The sequence below is a fragment of the Barbatula barbatula genome (genome assembly GCF_947034865.1).
Source record: "Barbatula barbatula genome assembly, chromosome: 10".
NCBI classification, from domain to species: Eukaryota; Metazoa; Chordata; class Actinopteri; order Cypriniformes; family Nemacheilidae; genus Barbatula; species Barbatula barbatula.
The window spans coordinates 13,487,896-13,509,320 of NC_136773.1; the positions used below are offsets into that span (position 1 = coordinate 13,487,896).

At 37.9% G+C, this 21,425-nt stretch overlaps 1 protein-coding gene across 1 annotated transcript in view; it reads left to right on the forward strand.

The window, feature by feature from the left end:
• The first annotated feature begins 701 nt into the window (after nucleotides 1-701).
• The window catches only part of lekr1 (Leucine-, glutamate- and lysine-rich protein 1), a 67,537-nt gene continuing 46,813 nt past the window's right edge, over nucleotides 702-21,425 (forward strand). The window contains exons 1-4 of the mRNA XM_079466580.1: nucleotides 702-842; nucleotides 1,171-1,253; nucleotides 6,596-6,810; nucleotides 19,477-19,596. Coding sequence (XP_079322706.1) covers nucleotides 839-842; nucleotides 1,171-1,253; nucleotides 6,596-6,810; nucleotides 19,477-19,596 — 422 coding nt within the window. The 5' untranslated portion in view covers nucleotides 702-838. The remainder of the gene's footprint in view (nucleotides 843-1,170; nucleotides 1,254-6,595; nucleotides 6,811-19,476; nucleotides 19,597-21,425) is intronic.

The window sequence follows — 21,425 nt, forward strand, 5'->3', positions numbered from 1 at the left end:
ACAAAACTGCTGTATCCTTTTTATAGCTTCACTGCGACCGAAATAACTCAAAGGAACTTGACTACACGCATCGGAATATGTAGTTTATGTAATGCTATGAGCACTGAACTGTATTTGCCAACGAGAAGTATGCTATTGGTGAATCCAATGTGGTTCGTCGTAATTCTAATGGGTAGCCTATCTCTAAAATACTCAATCCGATCGCTTCTCTCACGCACACACGCAATTTACCCCACTGCATGCAGCACGCAAAGGGATTGCACGCACAGCCCTCTGTGACACACACGCACACGCACACACGCACTGGTCGTTTCGTCAATGTTCTATTTACATTTCACACACCATAGCGTGACTGCGTTAACTCTATAAACGCACGCCTCCCAGTCCCACGGGCATACCGCCGTAGCTGTAACACGTCCGACCAGCTGCTTAATACATAATTAATAAACCTAATTATTCATATTTGTTAAGGACTATAATAAAAATACTTATTTAACACAATTTCATCTTAAACATGACCACGCCATTGTTCAATAAAACGAGAAAACAATGACACTCGTTCCATGGACACAGTTCTGACACAGTGTTTAAACTGAAGAAACTAGAAAATGTTTTTAAAATATTTCATTTTCGTGCGTAAACCAGCTGTTCTATTTTGATCACATGCGTCATATACCGTACTGAAAGGCTCTACGCCGTTTGCGTAAACGCAACGTTGATACCATGGAGACTGCGTAACGCTTTACTTCCACTCGCGTTTCACTCGGCGTGTAGGCTACAGCATATGATGTGTATTTACAGGGATTTAACACTTTTATGGTAGTAAACCGATAAAACAATGGGTATGTTAGTACGTTGAACGTACTTTTTGTTTCACCAAACCTTTGTAGGCGTAAGTTTTTTAGCTCGAGCGTTTTGCTATGCTAAGTGAATGGTTTGAAATGAAGCCGTTAGCAAAACAAATTATGCTCTCGTATTAAAAGTAACTTAATATTACTTCATATTAGTGCAAAGTAGATATTACAAGCAGATGGAAACTTGCAAGAATCACATAAGATACACCCAGGATCGTATTTGGTAGAACTATTGCATGAAAGTAACAATTCATTAGCCTACATTGTGTCTGTATGTCAGTACAGTAACATTTGCATATTTCCTTCTGTCCTGTAGAGGAGACACCCAGGGAGCGAGCTGATAAAGAGGAAATGGATATACACATCCCAACCTACCCCCTACCTCAAGAAATACAGCAGGTAAAAACATTAATTTCACAGGTTTAACACCCCTACTGTGCAGATATAATTGCATAGGTTCTCAGTTTGGTTGCTATTGTTATTACACACACCAAATATCTGATACTTTGTTATTCGTTGTGTTCCGGGGCAGCTGGTGAGAGATACAGGGAGATTCAACACTCGCTCTCTCTAAGATTTACTCAGGTGTCTTTGTGTCATGAGAAGGTCATGTTGCTCTGGGTCATTTAGAGGAGTTCTATTATCAGACAAAAACATATTGTGTGTTGTTTAAATCATTAGGATTGACCTAGGAGTTGAATTTTTTTATAAAATACTTTTCATGATGCATGTAGCTTGCTTGCTTAAGAGGATAGTTCACCCAAAATTCTGTCATTTTTTATTCACCCTCATGTTGTTTAAAACCTTTACATGACTCTTTCTTCTGTTGAACACAAAATAGATTCTGAGAATTGAATTGGTGGTTTCGTGTCCACTCAATGGAAGTCAAGGGAGGCCAATATTGTTTGGTTACCAACGTTTCAAAATATCTTCTTCTGTGTTCTGCAACAGAAGGAAAGTCATACATGTTTGGAATGGTGTGATGGTGAATAAATAATGAAGAGTGAACTCTCTTTAACCTGCATGGACTAGAATGTAATATTTATATCAGAGAATAATGGCAATATATTATCTTCTAGAATATATATATATATATATATATAAATATTTAATAAGGATATAGATGTTATTCCATTAAACGCATCATATTTAAAATCACATCATTGATAACATCCCTTGCAACAGGGAGGATCCCAGTTAGATGGGGAATCGTGTTCTGTGGCCCAGATGCATGACATGCATGGCATACCAAAAACACATTCTAGCTACTTCCTGTACTGTAAATTCACCAGGTACAATTACTTGACTGACAAGTCTCTATCTCTTGTGGTAAACTCCAAATGACTTTCATTCCTGAATCCTTTTTGTCCTCCCTGGCTGTATAAACCAAGGCAACTGCATTTGGATTTACAGCCTTTCCTCTATTCATTTTTGATGTTAGCGTGGCAAGTAGCTCCACTGTGACAAGAGAAGTGATGGAGATCCTACTGAGTCGCGCCATGGTGGCTCTCATTCCAGCACCGCTTCTTTCTAAATAATGAATAAGACAAAAGCAGCCACATTTTCTACCTTGGGAGACACGAGAGGATAATGGCGGCAAGCGTTGCGTGTTCAAAGGCATGTTTGTTTCCTCAGCTTCCCTCGTCGCTTAGTACACAAGCAATTCTTCTTTTTCTTCTTACCTGCTTTTGCTTAGGTTTTTTCTTGAGGTTCAATGATGTTGTGCCAAAAGACAAAATTATAGGAGTAAATATGATTTAGGGTTCATACATCCCCCCTCTCACTTTCGGCTTGTTTGTCTCTCTGTTGAGCTTTAGATCAACATGCGGTCAAAGGTTATTCTTTCCAGTCACTGCCCTTGTTCTGCCGCCACGCGAGGAAGTGTGTGCGAAGACAGAAGAAGAAGGGAATTGGGGAGCTCATCCAGGCGTCAAATGCACCCATGACTGCTAAGGCCATCGTCTGAACGGCACACCCCCCCTCCCCTGCCCCAAGTGAAGTGCCAGTCTATGCCCCATCCCCCTGCCAACAGGCATCCTGCTCTCATGTAACGTGTTGGCACAGTTGGTCCAGATAAAAATCTCGGAATTGGCTCATGGTACAGTGAGCACCACGGGGGGTCTTTATCTCCAAGAAAATCCACAAAGCAGCAGTCACCAACCGTCCTCTTTCACTCAGACGCACTTGAAAATTGTACTCTCGCCCATATGGACAAAAAACAAACACTCATGTTAACGCACAATCGCATGCAAACTTAATTTAGGGAAAAAACAGTATTTTTATGGTTAGTGGATAGTGAAAAATCACATACTGGATTCTGGACAATACTGATGATTGTAATATTGATAAATAGATGTATTCTTTTATGTAGAATTCATAACAGGTTCCCTTGCGTGATGTTTGGATGGGGCTGTGGTAATGTGCCGAGGTATTGGGGGTTTGTTGCGTGTCTGTAACACTGACCCATTTCTGCCATGGGATTTGACAGGGTTCAAACGAAGAGCGGGAGGGGTGGGCTGAAAAAAAGATTAGGATTCTGTTTTGAATCCTTTGCACGTGAGCCGCTCTTTCCTACTTTCGGCATGAGACAAATCCCACAATGCTTAATCAGGGCTAAAAGATTCCATATAAATTAATGATGGGTCTTTCTTTGCTTGATAAGACTTATCCTGTTATTTTAAGACACCCTGTATAGTCATATGTTTAATTCATCTTCACGTTTTTCAGAGAATTGGTTGAAGCTCTGTCATATGAATTTAAATAGATATAAAGAGGCATATTTTTGCTTTATGTGATATAAAAGATGAAGTGGTGTATATTTTGTGTGCCTTTAGCAGCATTACATTCTTTTACTACCTATACACTCATAACATGTTTATCAAGTACTTGTACTAAAGTTGAACGGATCTTTTTCAGTTTAATGATGGGTGTAGAAATGAACATTTGTAGGGATGTAGAATCAGCCCAGTGCTTATCATCCTGGAGTTTTAACTTCCTTTGTGTTCTGCGGAAGACAGAAAGTCATAGAGGTTCGCATTGACAAGAATATGAGTCAGTAACGACAGAATTTTTCATTTTTGATCACTTTAGGAGCTTTATTTATACCAGAACTTTAGTAAGGTACATTTGTAAGCACTGTGTGTGTTTAAGCATTAAGTGGACGCGTCAGTGCTAGGAGTAAGGGTCTACCCAAGGGCCATAACTGTCAATGGAACACATTCCTACTGGTGGCAGACATCCCCCTCAGGCCAGCATGTGCGTGTTTTTCTAAGCCTATGCATGCGTGCCTGTCTTTGAACGTGACCTAATGCGTGAGTGAGAGAGAGAGGGGGGGATCAGAGTCGATAGATTTCGTGCAATGTCTGCATTTTCCTGGAGCACTGTGTGTGTGCGTGTCTGTTTAGACAGTTGGGTAAGCCGGATCACGGATGGGCTTTAACAGATACAGGGTCAAACTCACAGAGCAGGGTGTTATATATGTGTGTTACCCTTGTAAAACCCAGCACTGCAAAAAAGCACTTGTTTTTTTAATTTTTATTTACATTTATTTATTGCTAAAGTATTGCAGAATTGTACAGTATATGAATAAAATAATAAGGGATGCTCCGATCAGGATTTTTGCAGCCAAAACCGAGTTGGCCTACCGATTTCTTGTCATCTTGATCGGCCGGTATGGATCCCGATTCCGATACTTCAAGCTTTATATACTGTAACTGATATGTGAGCTCTCTGATCACCGTTAACCTTTTTTTAGTTAAAGTAATGCCATAAATGTTGCCTTGGTTATATTTTCTATTTTTGTTACATTCTCCATCAATCAGGTTAGTCGTATTAAATGACCAGAGTGAGATTTCTTTGGAACATACAGAGCAGATAGCAAATCTTTCATCGTTTTTTGTTTCTTGAAACGTCATTCCACACCGACGATGACATCACTGCGGCGCCAAATCATTTATGTCCCCACGCATCATGCCAGTCCTCAGGCGTTAATGTCATCAAATTTGACCGGTTTGTGAGCTTGGCCTAGTTTAGTGAGAACCGTTTGAGCCCTAAATTGTGATTATCGTCCGATACTGATCTGCTGCCGATCGATGAGAGCATCCCTAAAAATAACATCTTAAGATAAAAATATGTACTCACCATTAAAACACACCTTTATTATGTACTCACCATCATGATTTTTCCTCTGTGAAATACAAATTGAGATGTTGAGCAGAATGTTCATCATGTCTGAGAGGTTCACTTTCACTTATATGAAAGGATTACAATTGCAAGATTATTCCGATTTTTTTTCAGTGGCGTTAAGAAAGTAATTACAGTGTAAAGCTACAAAATAAAAAAGTGCAAAAAATAAATGTTGGTAAAATTATTACAACTAATTATCATAGAATATATTTATAATTGTTTTACCTAATTGGCAATAGTTATAGGCCCAGTTTCACAGACAAGGTTTAAGGTTAGTCCTAGATTAAAATTAATGCTTGACCTGTCTATACTGAATATAATGTGCCCAGAAATATCTTAAAATATATCAGTGCCATTGTTTTGTCTCAAGATGCAGTAATGTATGCTTTGAAGGCATTTTTATAAAAGCAACATAAATATTTTAATTCAACTAAGGCATACTGCTGGCTTAAACTAAACCTTGTCTGTTAAATCGGGCCATAGTCTTTAACATAAATCTAACAATATATTTATACCTATAACATGAAAAAAGGAATTCATTAGTATAATTTATGTTACATTATAAAAGCAAGTCCATATGCACAAAGTATGCTAAATTAATCTCATTTTAAGGATATAGTTTTATTAAAAAACAAGATGATTCTGTCTGATTACAATTTCCTTCAAGTGATCTTCTGTGCCCATTTTCCAAGAAACTGTGTGATTGATTAAAGGCAAATGGAGAGAGAGGGGTTATAAAAAATAGAATAACTTATTCATGAATCTGTCTATGTGCTGCAATCAGCACAATTGGCCTCCTATGAACAAACAGAACTGAGTATACGGATGAAAATGATTGATGTAGAGATGTAGCGATACAAATGCAAATCAAACATTCTGGTTTCCCTCTCAACAAGAACACTTCTCGTTTCACAAGCACCGAGATCTGCATGTGTCACAAAATGTACAGTTATCGTTACTGTAAAGCTACCTAAACACAGCTGCAGGCTTAGCAAACATGATCACATGTTAGCTTACAGTAAATGTAACAGAAACTAAAGCTATTAGATAATAATGAAAGTACAGTGCTTGACCTTCTGTCCTACTTTCTGTTTTTAGTCAGATATGAAATGAAGCAAAAACGTTCACAGCATTGTGTTGCTCAGATGGAGGTTTAATGGTTTTTGGTGGGGTAGTTACAGTCTGACAGGTCTTTTGCAGTCGGGGAGGAGTGACATGACTTGGATATTTGTCATGATCCAAGAGTTATTATAAAGCTGCCAGTAGGTTCAGCGAAGCGTAACTGTGTACAGAACTGACTCATAAAATGGCTTAAAGCATGTGCTGTGAAATCTCTTCCCAGACTAACTGTCAGTTTTGAGTGTGTTTCTCGGAAGTATGCATTGGTGATGTTGTGAATACAGTAAATATTTTAATATATATCTTTTGTGGATTATGCAAATTTTGTCCATTGGGGAAATTATTTAACTAAACTTGCTTGTTTGTTTTTGACTGAATGTATCTGAATGGAATTTGTACAGAAATGAACCGATTAGTGTGTATATGTGTGTGTTCAGATGGATCAATCGGAGAAGGCCTGCCGGTACTGTGGCGTGAGTTATTTGATCCTGCACGAGTTCCAGCGTCTGCAGGACCGTCTGCAGGAAGTGGAGAGAGAGCTGGAGAGAGCAAGAGGGAGTGTGGAGAGAGAGAGGGCTGTGAGAGAGGAGCTTCGGCAAGCCTTCGCTCATCTGGAGGAGATGAAAGCAGCGGTGCTTCAGCAGACGGAAACGTGAGTCTCCATCATAGAGCCGCTAATGCACACATCTGATTATTCTTATAGATGTTTTCATATTTTATAGTATATTCATTTTATTAAATTAAATGAATACTACTTACCAGTTATTGGTTCTTGTAGGAGGTCTACCAGAAGTTAAGTTTTGGCTACATGAAGTGTATTTTTGTTGTTGTCGCTGAAACCATCTATAGACCACTTTGGAAAACGTAAACCTTGCAGGCCCAACACTGGTCCAGAAGAACATACATTTTGTAACATTTCACATACTATTTTGTTATATATGTAAGATTAAAAAAAAATGAATAAGATTTAAAACAAATATGAAATTGGATGTGCTGCTGGACCAGTATTTTCACATTGCAAAGTGGTCTATGCTCAAACAAAACCAAAGGTTTTATCTATGAACAATAATCTTGACCTGTTTAGAAGGTTTAGGAAGAGATGTGTGGTAGTCTTTTTCTAAGTAATCTGAAATTAAGATTCTTTCCTTCGTGGACAAAATCCCATTTTCCTTGGTAAACCCTGTCAATGATGAAAAAGATTTAGAACTTTCCATTTTCTAGAATATAGGCCTACATTAACTCCATCCCCTAATGTTCAAAGGCTGTAAGCACCCACAGGCCAATGTATATAATGTATACGCATAATCTTACTCCCACTTTACACTTCAAACAGCATCTGCCCTCTCCTTACCCAGAGCATTTATGGCTCTTTGCAGTTTCCAATCACACTTCACTCTACCTGGTCAAATTAGTTAGTGAGTCAAGTCATGACTGGAAAACGTTAGCATACTAATGTAATCTGTGGTTCACATATGGGCGTGCATGTTTTCCTCACGTAGCATTTGTGTATGTGTGATTCTGTGTGTGTAATTGCTGTGAATGTGTGAATGGTTCATCATGCCCTGCAGGCGCTTGAACGCCTCATTCTGGCTTCCCTCACTACGGTTGAACCGTGCACACGTACGTCCTCTTTCCCAGCTGACGTGGATTCCAAGCATAGTTATACCAACGTAGCAATCAAAAAATAAACCTCTCAACACCTACGCCTATGCAGCTTAGCACAGACAAAAACTCTGAGAATGAAGAGAGAGAAAGAGAGCGAGCTGATCCTATTTCAAGGCTATTCCCCACTGTGGCTGATAATAATAGCAGGTTGTGTCGTCCCCGTGAGCTCACGAGAAATTCTAAACAGCACAGCAGTCGTGCTTCTGGATCGGCCTCCGCAATTCATTCATAGCCAGCACATTCCAGACCCAACCTGACAGGAGGGTGCACATTCGGCTAGTGCATCCATGCGCTTTTGTTTGAGAAAGGTGGACATCAACTCACTCTACAAAAAAGTGGGTCACAGCTTCATATGCCAGTGATATTTTTTTAAATAACAAACCAGCCGCAGGCCTGGTTGAGGCTTTCGTTTTGATGCAGATAGTTATGCGACCTGCTTGTGAACCCGTTGACGTGACTCAAAGCAAGAGAGAGGAAGAGGCGGATGTGAGATGGCAGTAAGTGGGTCGTGAGAGAGAGGGCATGTGGCAGATGTAGATAGTTAGTGGGCAACAACATCCGTGACAGCAGTGTGAGAATGAAACAGACTCGGTGAGGTATGGGAAGGTGTTGTATGGTTTCTCATGCATACTTTTTATGCATAGCTATCCGTGCATACACCTTAACAAAAGTTAATGTGTGGATTTCCTGTGCCATTACTAAACAGCACCAAACAATAATGTTTTTAAACAGGTTTCCCAAACATTTGCCATTGGATGGACTAACAGGTAATCCCACCTGTGCCGTTGGTTGTTGCTAAACTGGATCGCTCAAACAAATAGAGCCAAAGCACCACAGAGCCACATTTGTTTACAAAAGGGGTAGCCAACCCTTTTTCTGAAGGCCTTCAGTACCCTGCTGTTGAGGTTAATGCAAACCCTGCTCCAAAACACTTGATGAACTGCTAAAGGAAGCTAAAGAAAGCGATTACATTTGTATCTTTTATGATTTTTATAACTTTTATATCTTTTATATGCATTTTTTAAATCGTAAAACACAAAGAATTTTATTTGTTACATTTTATTCATGTAATAAACTATAATGTAGTTATTTAGTGGATGGTTGTGTTTATGTGAGTTTGATAGTATAAACTTTAAAGGTCCAGTTAATGAAATTTTGCGGCATTTAACTGTGAGGCTGCGAATTGCAACCAACGGCTCACTCCACCCACCTACCCTCCATTTCGAAGCACTGCGGCGGCTAACACTGGGCTGATGTCGTCACCGCCCAGTAACCTATAACGTGTGACCACGTTTTTGTGTATTCGCTTCTTTGCCGTCGAAGATAATGTTTTTATGAAATGGGCTCTGTAGACCAGTTTGTCCGTTTAGTGCTACTGTATCAACAACATGGCGAATTCCATGCAAGTGGACCAGCGGTGCATGTAGATAGAAATAGCTCATTCTATGATCATAAAAAATAACGCTTCATTATGTAATGTCTTTACACGCCTCTGAAGGCATAATTATGTATAGGCTATTATATTGCATTTCTGTCAATAGATCCTCCTAAATATTACACTCAGCACCATTAAGGCCAATGTAACATGTTTTAGATTGCATTCATAGGATTTTTTACCTGTGTGGCTTTATGTGTGTGACAGTGATATAAATGTATACTGTAAAAGGTTTGGTGGTTTTTCACTTCCTCAGTGCTTCTCTCAGTTAAAGAGAACTTTCCAACTTAATGTCGCCACTTTTTGCGTGCATGCTCATCTGTGCCAGTGTATCTGTTAACATACCTACACTTCTGTCTCTGTGTGAGGTTACGTTGAGGTTAATATATATATTTGTGTTTGCACGCCTGCGTTGTGTACGTGTCACCGCTCAGTAACCTATAACGTGTGAGCACGAAGAGGCTTTATGCTTGTGGTTGGCACAGGAAGTGGAAGAGGGCAGTGTATAGATGTAGTGTTTTTCTCAGCATGAATCCATGACTCACAAAACACCAATGCAGACAAATACAAACACTCATAAAATCACATGAGGGACTGCAATGTAAAGAGAAAAGAACGTTACACACATGCACGCACGCACAAGTCATTTATTTAAATGCAACTTTGTCATATCAGGTTGTGAATATGCAATGTACACTGGGGAGTTATTTATATGCTAATGCAAGTTTGTGAGATTTCTAGGTGTAGGAAAAGCTTTAGTTTTGACAGCTTCAATTAGTTTGTAATATAAATGTGCACAAGTCTGTGCTACGATTAGCTTTGGTTTCACCTTAACTAATATTCATTGACAGGCCAGCTGCGGTATTTGCTTCTCTTAAACCTTTCTAATGTATTCCACGTTTTTGTATATGTCTGCTGTTTTTTTATTATTGTACAAACATGTTTGAGACCCCTTTACCAGGTTTACATTTAAATTCAGATGTTTGGATGTGGTCACCAGGTTAGCTAGTTGTGGAGCTGTTCCTATTTTTTTGTATGCATGAGTTCAGATGAAGGTCATGCAACGGCGTCTTTCATTATTTATAAGTGGCTCCGTCATTCATCTAGCTGTGTGATTGTGTGTATGTGCGTGAGGACCCCCTGGGTCTCCCAGCTTGCTTCAAAAAGACCCTGTCTGTGGTATATTATTTTGTTCAACCACTGCATTGGTGAGCTCATGCCACGGCCACAGGGCGTCGCTTACCTTCTCCAAATAACACGTGACTATCACATGATTGACAGGGTCAAAGGGTCACGAAAACCATTTATGCGACTTGGGTTTGAATAGATTGGGTTTGAGATTCAGCTAAATCAAGTTTTTCCAGGACTCTACAGAAGGCCTGCGCTGACAGGTTTATAAAAGGAAGCATGGAGTATGGAGATCAAGCACGTGAGCTGTTTGTGATGTTTCAGTTTGGCAAAATGAAGCATCTGAATCACTCTGTCAACAGTGTGATTAGCGATTCAAATCATGTCATATCAAGTCATGTATCCTGCTGTTGTGCTTTACCAGCCACTTTAAAAACAGAGCTGCTCTAAACCATTTCTTTTGATGTTCTGGAATATGATCTCAGTTTGAGCCTGGAAGCCAAAATGCAAAACACCTTTTAGAACTGGAAAAAGGCAAAAACAGCCCTTGGTGGATTGTGTTGTCATTATGAGAAGTAACACTCCCTACACAACAGTGCAAATGTAAACAAAGTGCAAACAGACCAGTCTCTACAACACATTAATAATAGACATATGGTTTAAAGGATCCCATAAGGAAATTAGAGCAATCCGTTGTAACGTTATGGGGGTTGGGAAGGACGAGGTTGTGGATTTTGTGAGACTACATCTTGTGAGTTTGCTTCATTGTAATTTAATTATCTTTACTGTTTATCTACCACTATGTAAAGAATACTATCGTCTTCTGTGACATAGGTGGGGCATGGTAGTACAAATGTATTTGTCAAAGTGTTTCCATGGTACATTAATATGGTAATCATTCAGTTCCGTTGTATTACCATAGTGCCACTACAGTTTTACTTTTTATATTTTTTAGTTTCTGTAGGGGACGATTGAAAAAACAGCTTTAACTGATTCTTGCTTTGGATCTCTATAGTCATTTCGTTCATGTACTTAAATGGCACGTTTACATTAAATGCATTATTGAAATGGAAGTTAATTGTGTTGCTTTGTGTGTCTTTGTCAAAGTAATGCACATTTCAGCATGCTGTCGTGCATCAAATCTGTCATAACATATTATTCCTTTACTTGACAGTTGTAATTGGGTTGCAGTTAAGGTGGTGACAGATTGTGTACGTTCACATGTGTTTTGAGTATGTAAGTGCGTGTGTTTTTGCATTCCTGTGTAAATATACAGCAAAGTCTAAAACAAAAAAATATTTGTATTAAAAAAATGTATAAAATGTCGGATTTTCTTGTTTCCATTAAGCACACAAAATATGAAACAATCCCAGATCACACCGGGATAACGAAACATGTGCTTCTATGTACAGTCTGTGTGCACGGTCATTAAACCAAACGGATTACATTTTGAATACTGAACTCATATTCAAATTTTTATTTCTTTTTTATTCTGAAATTGCACTCATTATTTGTAATCTGATTTTGTATTATATTGGAGTAGAAGCATATTCACTATGTTTTTTGACTCTAGGATCCCCCTCACTGTTCATTTATATTAGACTCATCTTATAAAGTAAGACAAAAACACATTTGGCTCGAATTACTTTTAAGAAACCTTTTAAGTTTGCGATTACATTACAATAATTGTCATGTTGTTACTGTTAGCAACCAAGCAAACAGTGTGAGGCTGGCCATTATTTTGCTGTGCTGTGGGTCTGAGTCAGCACAAATTATGCAAATTCAGCATTTTGTCTGTCTCATAGGGGAAATTCATATGGGACTATATTTCCAAATCAAAAGAACCTCGAATGAGCCAACACACTCTTTCTGTTTCTAAACACATATGCGCAAAGAACTAATAATAAGGTTTCAGTCAACTCTACAGTACGTCTTTCCTTCTTTCTCAAACACAAACAGGTGTGTAGGGTGTCCCTTTGGAGAGAGGCGGGGCTGGAACGTGGGCTATTTTTTCCATCCTTTCTTCCCTCATGGCCTTATCAGAGCCCACACCTCAAACCTCAGGCCAAATATAAATCCTTGCACACATGTTTGTGTATGTCCGTATCAGTGGAGTATTGTGGACTTCAATGTTCCAAATCTGTAAATTCATGCTCTATTTATATAATATTTCCACTGTTTCCAGGTCAGTCATGTGAAACAGCATTTACTATTACAAAAAGTATTTATGTTACAATATACAAACAGTAACATGCATGATGCAGTTACATGTACTGTATGTTTAATATCTATTTTTAATATGTCCTTATTATGAATATTCTCTTTTTATCATCATTGATGATGATCATAAAGGCACTAAGATAGCAGCTCTTGACTGTATTATCTTGTAGTTTTTTTGTATATGCAAACCCAACCGTCTCCTGCTCTCAACTGCATATAAAATACATCAGGTATGCTTTCATGCATCCCGCTTGTGTAAGGAAGCCTGAACTTCAGAGAGAAGGTCCTTACATAAGCTGCACACGCTGCAGTTGACACGTTTGAGGCTCCGCTCAGCAGCTGGCATGACAACAGCAGCAACAGCAACACGAAAGTAAAACGACAGAAGAATAAACAATAAAAGCCAGCGCTGCCAAGCTTCATGCTAACCTGCGTGAAGGCCTCCTGGTGTGACTTTCAAGTTGTGCGTTACGACGGTGCATATCATTTTCATATTTTATCCAGACTTTCAGTGATCTCATTCAACACCCGAATGCAAAAACATCAGTGAAGCTCTGAATGTGCAAAGAACAAGGCCTATAGCTGCCAGTGAAACCTTTCCTATGTGACTGAAAAAAACATGAAACGGTCATATCCGATACCCTGTGTATGTGGCTGTTTGCATTACAGTATTTTGCTTATTGGTGTCTGGTTCCACGAATGACCCTATAGCATTATAATCACGGAAATAATTCCCTCTTTCTTTATATTTTGAAAGGGTTACGTGATATTTGCGGCAGTCTGCAAAGCTGTAAAGATGCTCTAGTTTCCAGTAGCCTGGTTCTTTCAGTGCGACTGTGATTTAGAATCGGCCTCTTTGAGCTTCTCGACTGATCGGGAATGTGGCCACGAGTCACGACTCCGTTCTGTGTTCATTATTCTAATGGGCCCCAGCTTCACGCTGCTGATCAAAACCTCACGTTCAGACTCACTGCTTTTCAGTCGGCCGACTGACTGAATGAGGCCGTAATGTCTTGTCATGCTTGATAATCATTGAATAATTGCTTTGCAATTAGTTGGTGTAATGTTGCTTTGTTGATCATGACGGCTGATGAGATTTGATGAATGTTGGTAGAACAGGCAAAGATCTGTCATTGATGTCTATGGGTCAGAGACCAGCACAGTTTATCTAGATGAAATATGATCTTTCGTATATAAAACGAAGACTCGTCTATTCGTGCTCTCTTTTATTATTTGATAAACGATATTTGTTGGCCTTCCTGCTGCCAAGCTATTATCCTCTAGATGACTCTAATTGGAATCAGATTGCTTCTGGATTGGATCTTTATTAAACATTGCCATGGAAGAAAGTATTTTATAACCGAACAATGCCAGAACGATGTCCAAATTGAGATCTTGATCTTGGACGGTACATTCCATTTTTCACATTAGTTGATCATGACCGGGTTTCTAATGCACTAAGTACAAAGTTAAAAGCACATAAGTAGTGTTTAATCTTCATAACACGTTTCCCAAAAGCATGTTTGTTAAAGATGATGTAAAACGTTTATAAATTAACCTCAGTCCATTTGTATGTCTATTCATTCATTCTTAAAAAAGACTGTATCTCAGCGGACGATGATTACCTGCGTGACTTGGCCTTTCGCCTTGTGCTTCTCTGATATATGGTGCTGATATAGCGCTATGTTAGAACTATTATTGCAAGTGTAATATACAGTGACACTTCATCTAAATATTTGTAAATATAGTTAGGGAAAAACAAAGTGTGACCCCAAAACACGTTTGTGCTCTTTTGTGTTATTTCTGCATCTACAAAAACATTTTACATTTATCTAGAATCTTTATACACCTCTGAAGACATGGTTATGTATATTATATTGCGTTTCTGTCAATAAATCCTCCAAAAAAATGACACACTTGACTTTAAGAAGGCAGCACTAGAACTGACAACATACCGTGATTTCTTAAAAATTCAAAAATGCAAAAGCTTAGCTTTATTGGTTCACATTATTTTCTCTAGTTTACTGTTTTCCTTCTGAGATTTTGATTTAATTAATTTAATAATTGACCTCGTATATACAGTATATACAGTCAAACCAAAATGATCTTCAACATTTCTCACAGTATGACAGTTTATCCTCTACAGTTTAGAAAATTGTAATAAAATACGACGAGAACTCAGAGTTAAACTGCGCCAGTACAAGTTCTCGATAATGTCAGATAACTTTGATAGAAAGGTATGTAATGGATAGGGTTGAATAGCTGTTAAATTTAAGTACACAATTAGATAATACCAAAGTTAAGGCAACCAATTACCAAGCAATGGTTCATTTTGTTCAGTCTGTGATGTAAAATGATCGCATTAGCAATTGAAGAAAAACACTTAGACCAAACATGGTCAGGTGAAAGTGTCTGAATAATTTGTGGTCCCAAATTGTATAAATTTTACTGGTAGTCCACTAAAAAATGAAGATTTGTTTTGTATAATATGTCAATTTTTTTGTATAATTTTGCTATCCTTTCTCATATAAATGAACTTCAGCATCCTGCACACACTAGTAAAGAAATAGGATGGGGATAGGGAGGATAAGGTATTATGCATGTGTTGCTATTTAGCTCCGCACTCGGCATACTCTTGCATATATGAGTTTTCTCCTTCAAAGCTTGTGAACTTCCCTGTCTGCTTATAGAACCACATACTTGCTCCCAAACACAATGGCTTTGAGACGACTGCAGGCAGATGGGAAAGGAACAGGGGTCTGGGAGGCAGATGCATACTCTTACACAAAATGTCAAACACGTAATGACTTGAGTATAGGTCAGAAGTAACCTGTCAAATTTCATATTGCACAGCATAAGCTAAAGAAACGTGTGAACTGCAAAATAAAGGGATCTTTGATGTGCTTCAGACTATGTATAACATTGGAATTTTGCAGATATCCTATAAACTGATATTTTTCAACTTTTTACAAAGTTTTAGCTAATAGCTGATGTCGATACTGATATTTGTACATTAACCCAATTCAACTTATTTAAGAGTCCAATTCTGGTCCATTGGAAGTCTTTCCATTTTAGTTAAGATGTAGACTTAGAAGGCAGCTGCTAATGTAAGCTGTAGACAGCATAGGAGCTCCTTTGGCTATGGAGCCAATGATGACACATTATCATTTATGTCTATATTTAGCATAAAATCATTATACCGATTCACTGTTTCGTGCACTCACACCACAGATCTTTATAAATGACTGGATTGCTCATGACCTCATTACACTGAAGCTACTGCGCCGCCATGTTTGTATGCCCAAACGTTTTATTAAATTAATCGGGAGTTATCACACATTAATGATAAAAAAGGAATTTACTAGTCCCCGTTTTTATATCTAAAGTCTCACGGTACATTCTTACAACGCAAATGTCTTAAGCATGTAAATGGTTAATTATTTAAAGTCTGGATTTTTTCAGTTTTATTAGACATAGAGTGAGTTACATTTATCTTCATTTCAGAAGCAAATTACAGTTACATCCGACAAGTATTTTAGAATAGATTAACAAAGGGATAACTTGGAATTTTAATGTCATTTATTTCATTTAGACATTAATATAATCTGTAGAAGGCAATTCATGTAAACGGCAATTTGTGATTCTTTGACTCTGACAATCTGAAAAAGCATCCTAAACTACAGTTATGCTGAGGTTCATACCCCTTGCCGAATATGTACAATTTGAATAATAAATAAAAAGAGTGATCTGGGTTTATAGAAATTGCATGCTAATATTATTTAGTCCTGTCCTGAATAAGTGTGGTAGTTGTTTGTGAGTTTCTTTTTTTAGTCATTTTTTAGGAAATTGCTTTTTGTCTCACATTTCTGACTTTTTCTCACAATTCCCAGTTTGTAACTCATGATTCTAACTTATTTTCTTAGAATTGTGGAATATAATGTCCAAGAGGGAAAGCTGTTGTTTAAATTAAGCAAAGGAAAGCCAAGTTCCCTGTTTGGTGATCCTTTTGTTTTATGTACCCTATTAGTATTCCAAAGTATTTACATAAACTTGTGTAATCTAACAAAATACATTACAGATTACTTTTTAAATAATATATTTTGTTATCTGTAGTGAAATACATTTTAAAAGTAACCTCCCCAGCCCTGTCAGCAGACCAACGACACACGTCTAAATGAAATCTAAATCTGAAATCTTAATACAGGCTGTATGTGTTATTTAAGTCATGAAACTTTATTTCTAAACATTTACACATGTGCCATTACAACAGTGTGCAATACACACTCACCATCTATGTTGATTTCTATTCTGCCCAAAATAAACATAAACATTGGAAAAATATCAGAAGTATCAATGAATTTAAACACACATGTGAACAAAAAACTTATGATAATGGGTTATTTTAGATGGTCAGAACAGCGCTTTCTGTCAATTGGGCATACCAAGATGGCGACGCAACCACTTCCGGTGGTTTCACCTCCTGCCGTTGGTTAAGCGTTCTTGGTTCAATCTAGTCATTTATATATATCAGTAGCTCACACTGATAAAGTACAGACACACACATACACACACACACACACATTTTTAACCCTCCTCCCACTCAGTCGCACGTTAATGGAAAGAGCAGGCCAGTTCAGCGGCTTACTCACACACATGGTCTCAGCTACAGCCAGTTGTTATATGTTATCACGATTCTTTTAGACTCCCACACACACAATCCTGTAGAAGAGAGAACAGCAGAGTTGTCTTTAGTCTGGGATTTGCAGCAGCCTATTATCACGACTCATATCTCTTGGTACACACACACACACACATTCGGTAGGCAGCTGAATGACTGTCCCCAGTCTGAAGTCTTGCTCTAATTCTGAGAAACGTGTGATGTAATGAGGCAGACATCGCCAGTGTCTCTTTAAGCCTCTCTCTCACTGACTTTGCTATTAGACAATTACATCTGTTACATTCACCCATACTGCATCAGCGTCACTTATTACTGAAACAGACACGATTCTATGATAAATCTTAACGTATATTCTCCGATTAAATACTCTATAAGCTGTTCATTTCGGCAGCAGTGAGCCACTGAAGCCATCTAAATGCCTGTAAGCCCTGGCATTTACCTGTGCGGATGTCAGGAATGTACAATGAAAATACAGAGACATCTGGAGATGAAATATAATGTTTTGTGGGGCTCTCTCAGCGGTATTAAATAAGTGATGAAGATTCTGGAACAGGTCTCTCATGTCCTTACAAGACTGTAGCGTGTGTAATTTCACAGACAGTACCGGGTACAGTGCATTCCGAAGCCATCTGCGGCTGAACCATATTTCAGCATGGCTGGATCTTTTGACAGCAGAAGTGAGAACAGTACATTCTCACTCTTGCATCTCTGTGTTCTGCTGTGGCTTAGAGATTTGTTAAAGGGTAATAAAGAGTGGAGAAAGCCTCATCTTTTGGACCTTTTGTGAGGTTTTTCAAGTCCTTCCATTTTTAAAGAATGATCAGAAACCGTGAGTATTTTACATTCAAAGGCACCCGGAATACGTTGTTTTTTTCTATACACATTGTGATGTGAGGAGAGATTATTCTGATAGGTAAACTGAGCATTTTTACCACGGTCCAAAATAACAGTTAATAAGTAAATGGTTCTGGAAATATAATCAGTAATGTTAATGTGTGAGAACGTTGTAACTTTTAACCTTAAATATGATTCAAGAAAATAATAGAAAATAATTCGAGAAACAACGATACTGAGTTTCATTTAATATCCATTTGGAGAACACTGCCCAACCTAACAATCTATTTTTTGTTTGTTTGTTTGTGCGTTTTAGGTGTTTTGTTAGCAAAGAGCATCTGTTGGATTTGTTTTGGGGGTGGCAGCAGAGTAATCTGTATACCCTTCCATAATACATTGATGCCATATTTATAATTTTGTCCCCATTTTCGTTTGCAATAAATAAAATGTACATGTTTTGTAGTGGTGACACTATAGGTAGCAAACTAGCTCATAGAATGCTGAGGATGTGGGCCTTTGCTGGACCTGTTTAAAGTAGCGTTTTAAAGAATTCAGTTATTTTATTTTTCAATTTTTATTTTTCTAAAAAGATTTAGAATTAAATAATATGTTTTCTTCACAAAGCATTTACATTTTCAGCTGTTGCCAAATATTACCAAATGTACAAATTTGCTTGCATTTTGATTACTCAGCACACACAAACAGATGGTGTGAATGTGAAACATGAATTTAGGACAAAGACCCAAGGATATGCAGCAAAGCAGCTGGGAAACTTCTGAAGATCTCAATTTATCCATAACCGTCTTTTACCAGCAAAAGCAGTACCATACACACACTCTCACTCTTACTCACTCACTCTCTGACAAACACAACTCTGAATGCACATATATAGACACACACAACCAAATACAATTACACTCTATCGCACTGATATATCGTCTATTGCTTCAAGTTCGATAAACCCCTGCGTGCCAGGGATTACTCAGCCTTGGCGTGTGCTAACCCGTTGCTATGGTGACCTTGTCTGCGTGAGATCCTCAGAAGCCCATAATACTCTCCAGCCTGTATATCTGCCCTACAGAAATCTGTCTCTCATTTAGTCTCACACACACGGCACATACACATGTATAAACCCTCCTGTTCTGTGGCTGGGCCGCTCTGCTGCCATTGAACTTTTATAGAGGGAGAAAGAAAGACGTTTATATTGGGAAAATCGACATGCTAAATGTTTCCACACACAAAAAATATTGTTCCATAGAAAGAAACTCAATGTCATAATTTCTGTGTCCTGTGAACACCCACTGCTCCATTATGCCTCCCTCATAATATCCCTCTCCTGATTTCTCTCTCTGTTCCAGCTCAAGGGCCCTTGACCTGCAGCTGTGCGTGGTCAGGCATGAGATGGAGAGCGTGAGGACAGACAAAGAGAGAGTGTGTACGGAGCTGGAAAATGAGCGCGTTCGCCGCCTGCACCTGAGGTAAGGAAACGAGGGAACAATGGCATAAAGGGACAAAAGAAAGCGCCGTAGAATCGGGCTGCTCCCATTGGCTCTCGAGAGCCAGAGCGTGTGGCGTGTCTGCAGTAGCTACCTCAGCCACGGCACGACAGGAAGAGCTTTGCAGATGGGAAACAACTGTGTGCGTGCGTGTGTACACTTGTGGGTGTTTGCAGGCACACATGTGAATATAAAAGGAGAAGAAAAAAGAGAAGGGGCTTTGACATTTCCACACGAATGTTTGCTGATTTGCTTGACCGTTGAAAATCTTTTTTCATAGGGCTTAAAAATAAACTAGTCTTAGTTTTTTGGGGGGTAACACTTTACAAAAAGGTTGTATTGGTTAACATTAGAAAGTGCATTAGCTAACATGAACTAACATTGAGCAACATAGTTTTTCACCATGTATTAATCTTTGTTAATCTTAGTTAATGCTAGTACAGTTCATTTTAGTTATATAGTTAACATACAACTTTTGTTTGTAAATGATAAATGTTGAAACAGGAAGTGAGATGGAATCCTGTAGAAAGTATTGTTCATCTTTAGTCCATGTTAGCTAATGCATTATCTAATGTTAACAAATACAACCTTATTGTAAAGTGTGACCCCTTTTTGTGGCATGTGGAAAATAAGCATATATAAAGTTTTATGATTGTAATACAATGTATTTTGTTATTCATATCATTATGTACAGTATTGTTAAACAACTATGAACATAATAAAATCATATGACGTGAAATTAAAAAGGTGTACATTGTTAAAACAATTACTATTTTTAACTAACAACAAATATTATAAATAAATTATGTCTAAATACATTTGATAAAAAGTAAACGGTGACATTTAATTACTGTACCTTGCTACCATGTGGCTAGTCATGGTTATCAATATATATATATTATATATAACACGAATATAGGTGCAATTGGTAATGTGTTTGGTAAACTCCTGTTTATATTATTTTATCAATTTGTAGTGTGCTATTTTACCTATATTCTCCCCTTACATACAAGTTGTGGTATACACTTGTTAAGTCTGACATCATACACCACTGCTTCCAGGTCCAGATGCCAAAGGTAAACAACCAATAGTGCTAAAAGTTCATGGAGAACTATCGAAAACCACAACCCTAACCTTTATTTCCATATCGAAATGCCAGATGACCAGAAAGGGATTTATTTTTTATAAATATGAACTGTAGTGTACACCATGAATTTATAAAAGTTAAGCTTGAAGGAACAGTTTGCCCAAAATTTATTTTTTTCTCACCCTCATGCTTTCCCATATATGTATAAATGTCTTTGTTCTGATGAACACAGAGAAAGATATTTGTAAGAATGTTTCTAACCAATCAGTTCTTGGCCATCATACCATAGCGTGAAAAATGTTTTCCTTTCTTTTCTTTGTTCTGTTCAACACAAAAGAAGAATATTTTGAAGAATTTAAAGCAAACAGTTCTGGACACTTTTGACTACCATGATACAGATTTGGAACAACATTTTATTTTTGGGTGAACTGTCCCCAAAGTATGTGTTATGAATAAACAGCGCCCATAGACATCTGTTAAAATAGTGTCCTCACTTGAAACAAGTGGAAGCTTGGACCTGGAAATGTGGATACACAACTAAAAATGAAAATAAATACAGCTCTTATTTTTAGCAAGCTACCCAAGAAAGGTTATATAAATGGAAAGCTAAGAAAAAAATCTATGTAAATAAATTCATAAAAAAAGACACATCCACAATGTCTACACACCCAGTTTAATTCAAAATATCTGTTGCATAAAGAACATTTCTGTTAAACACAACGTT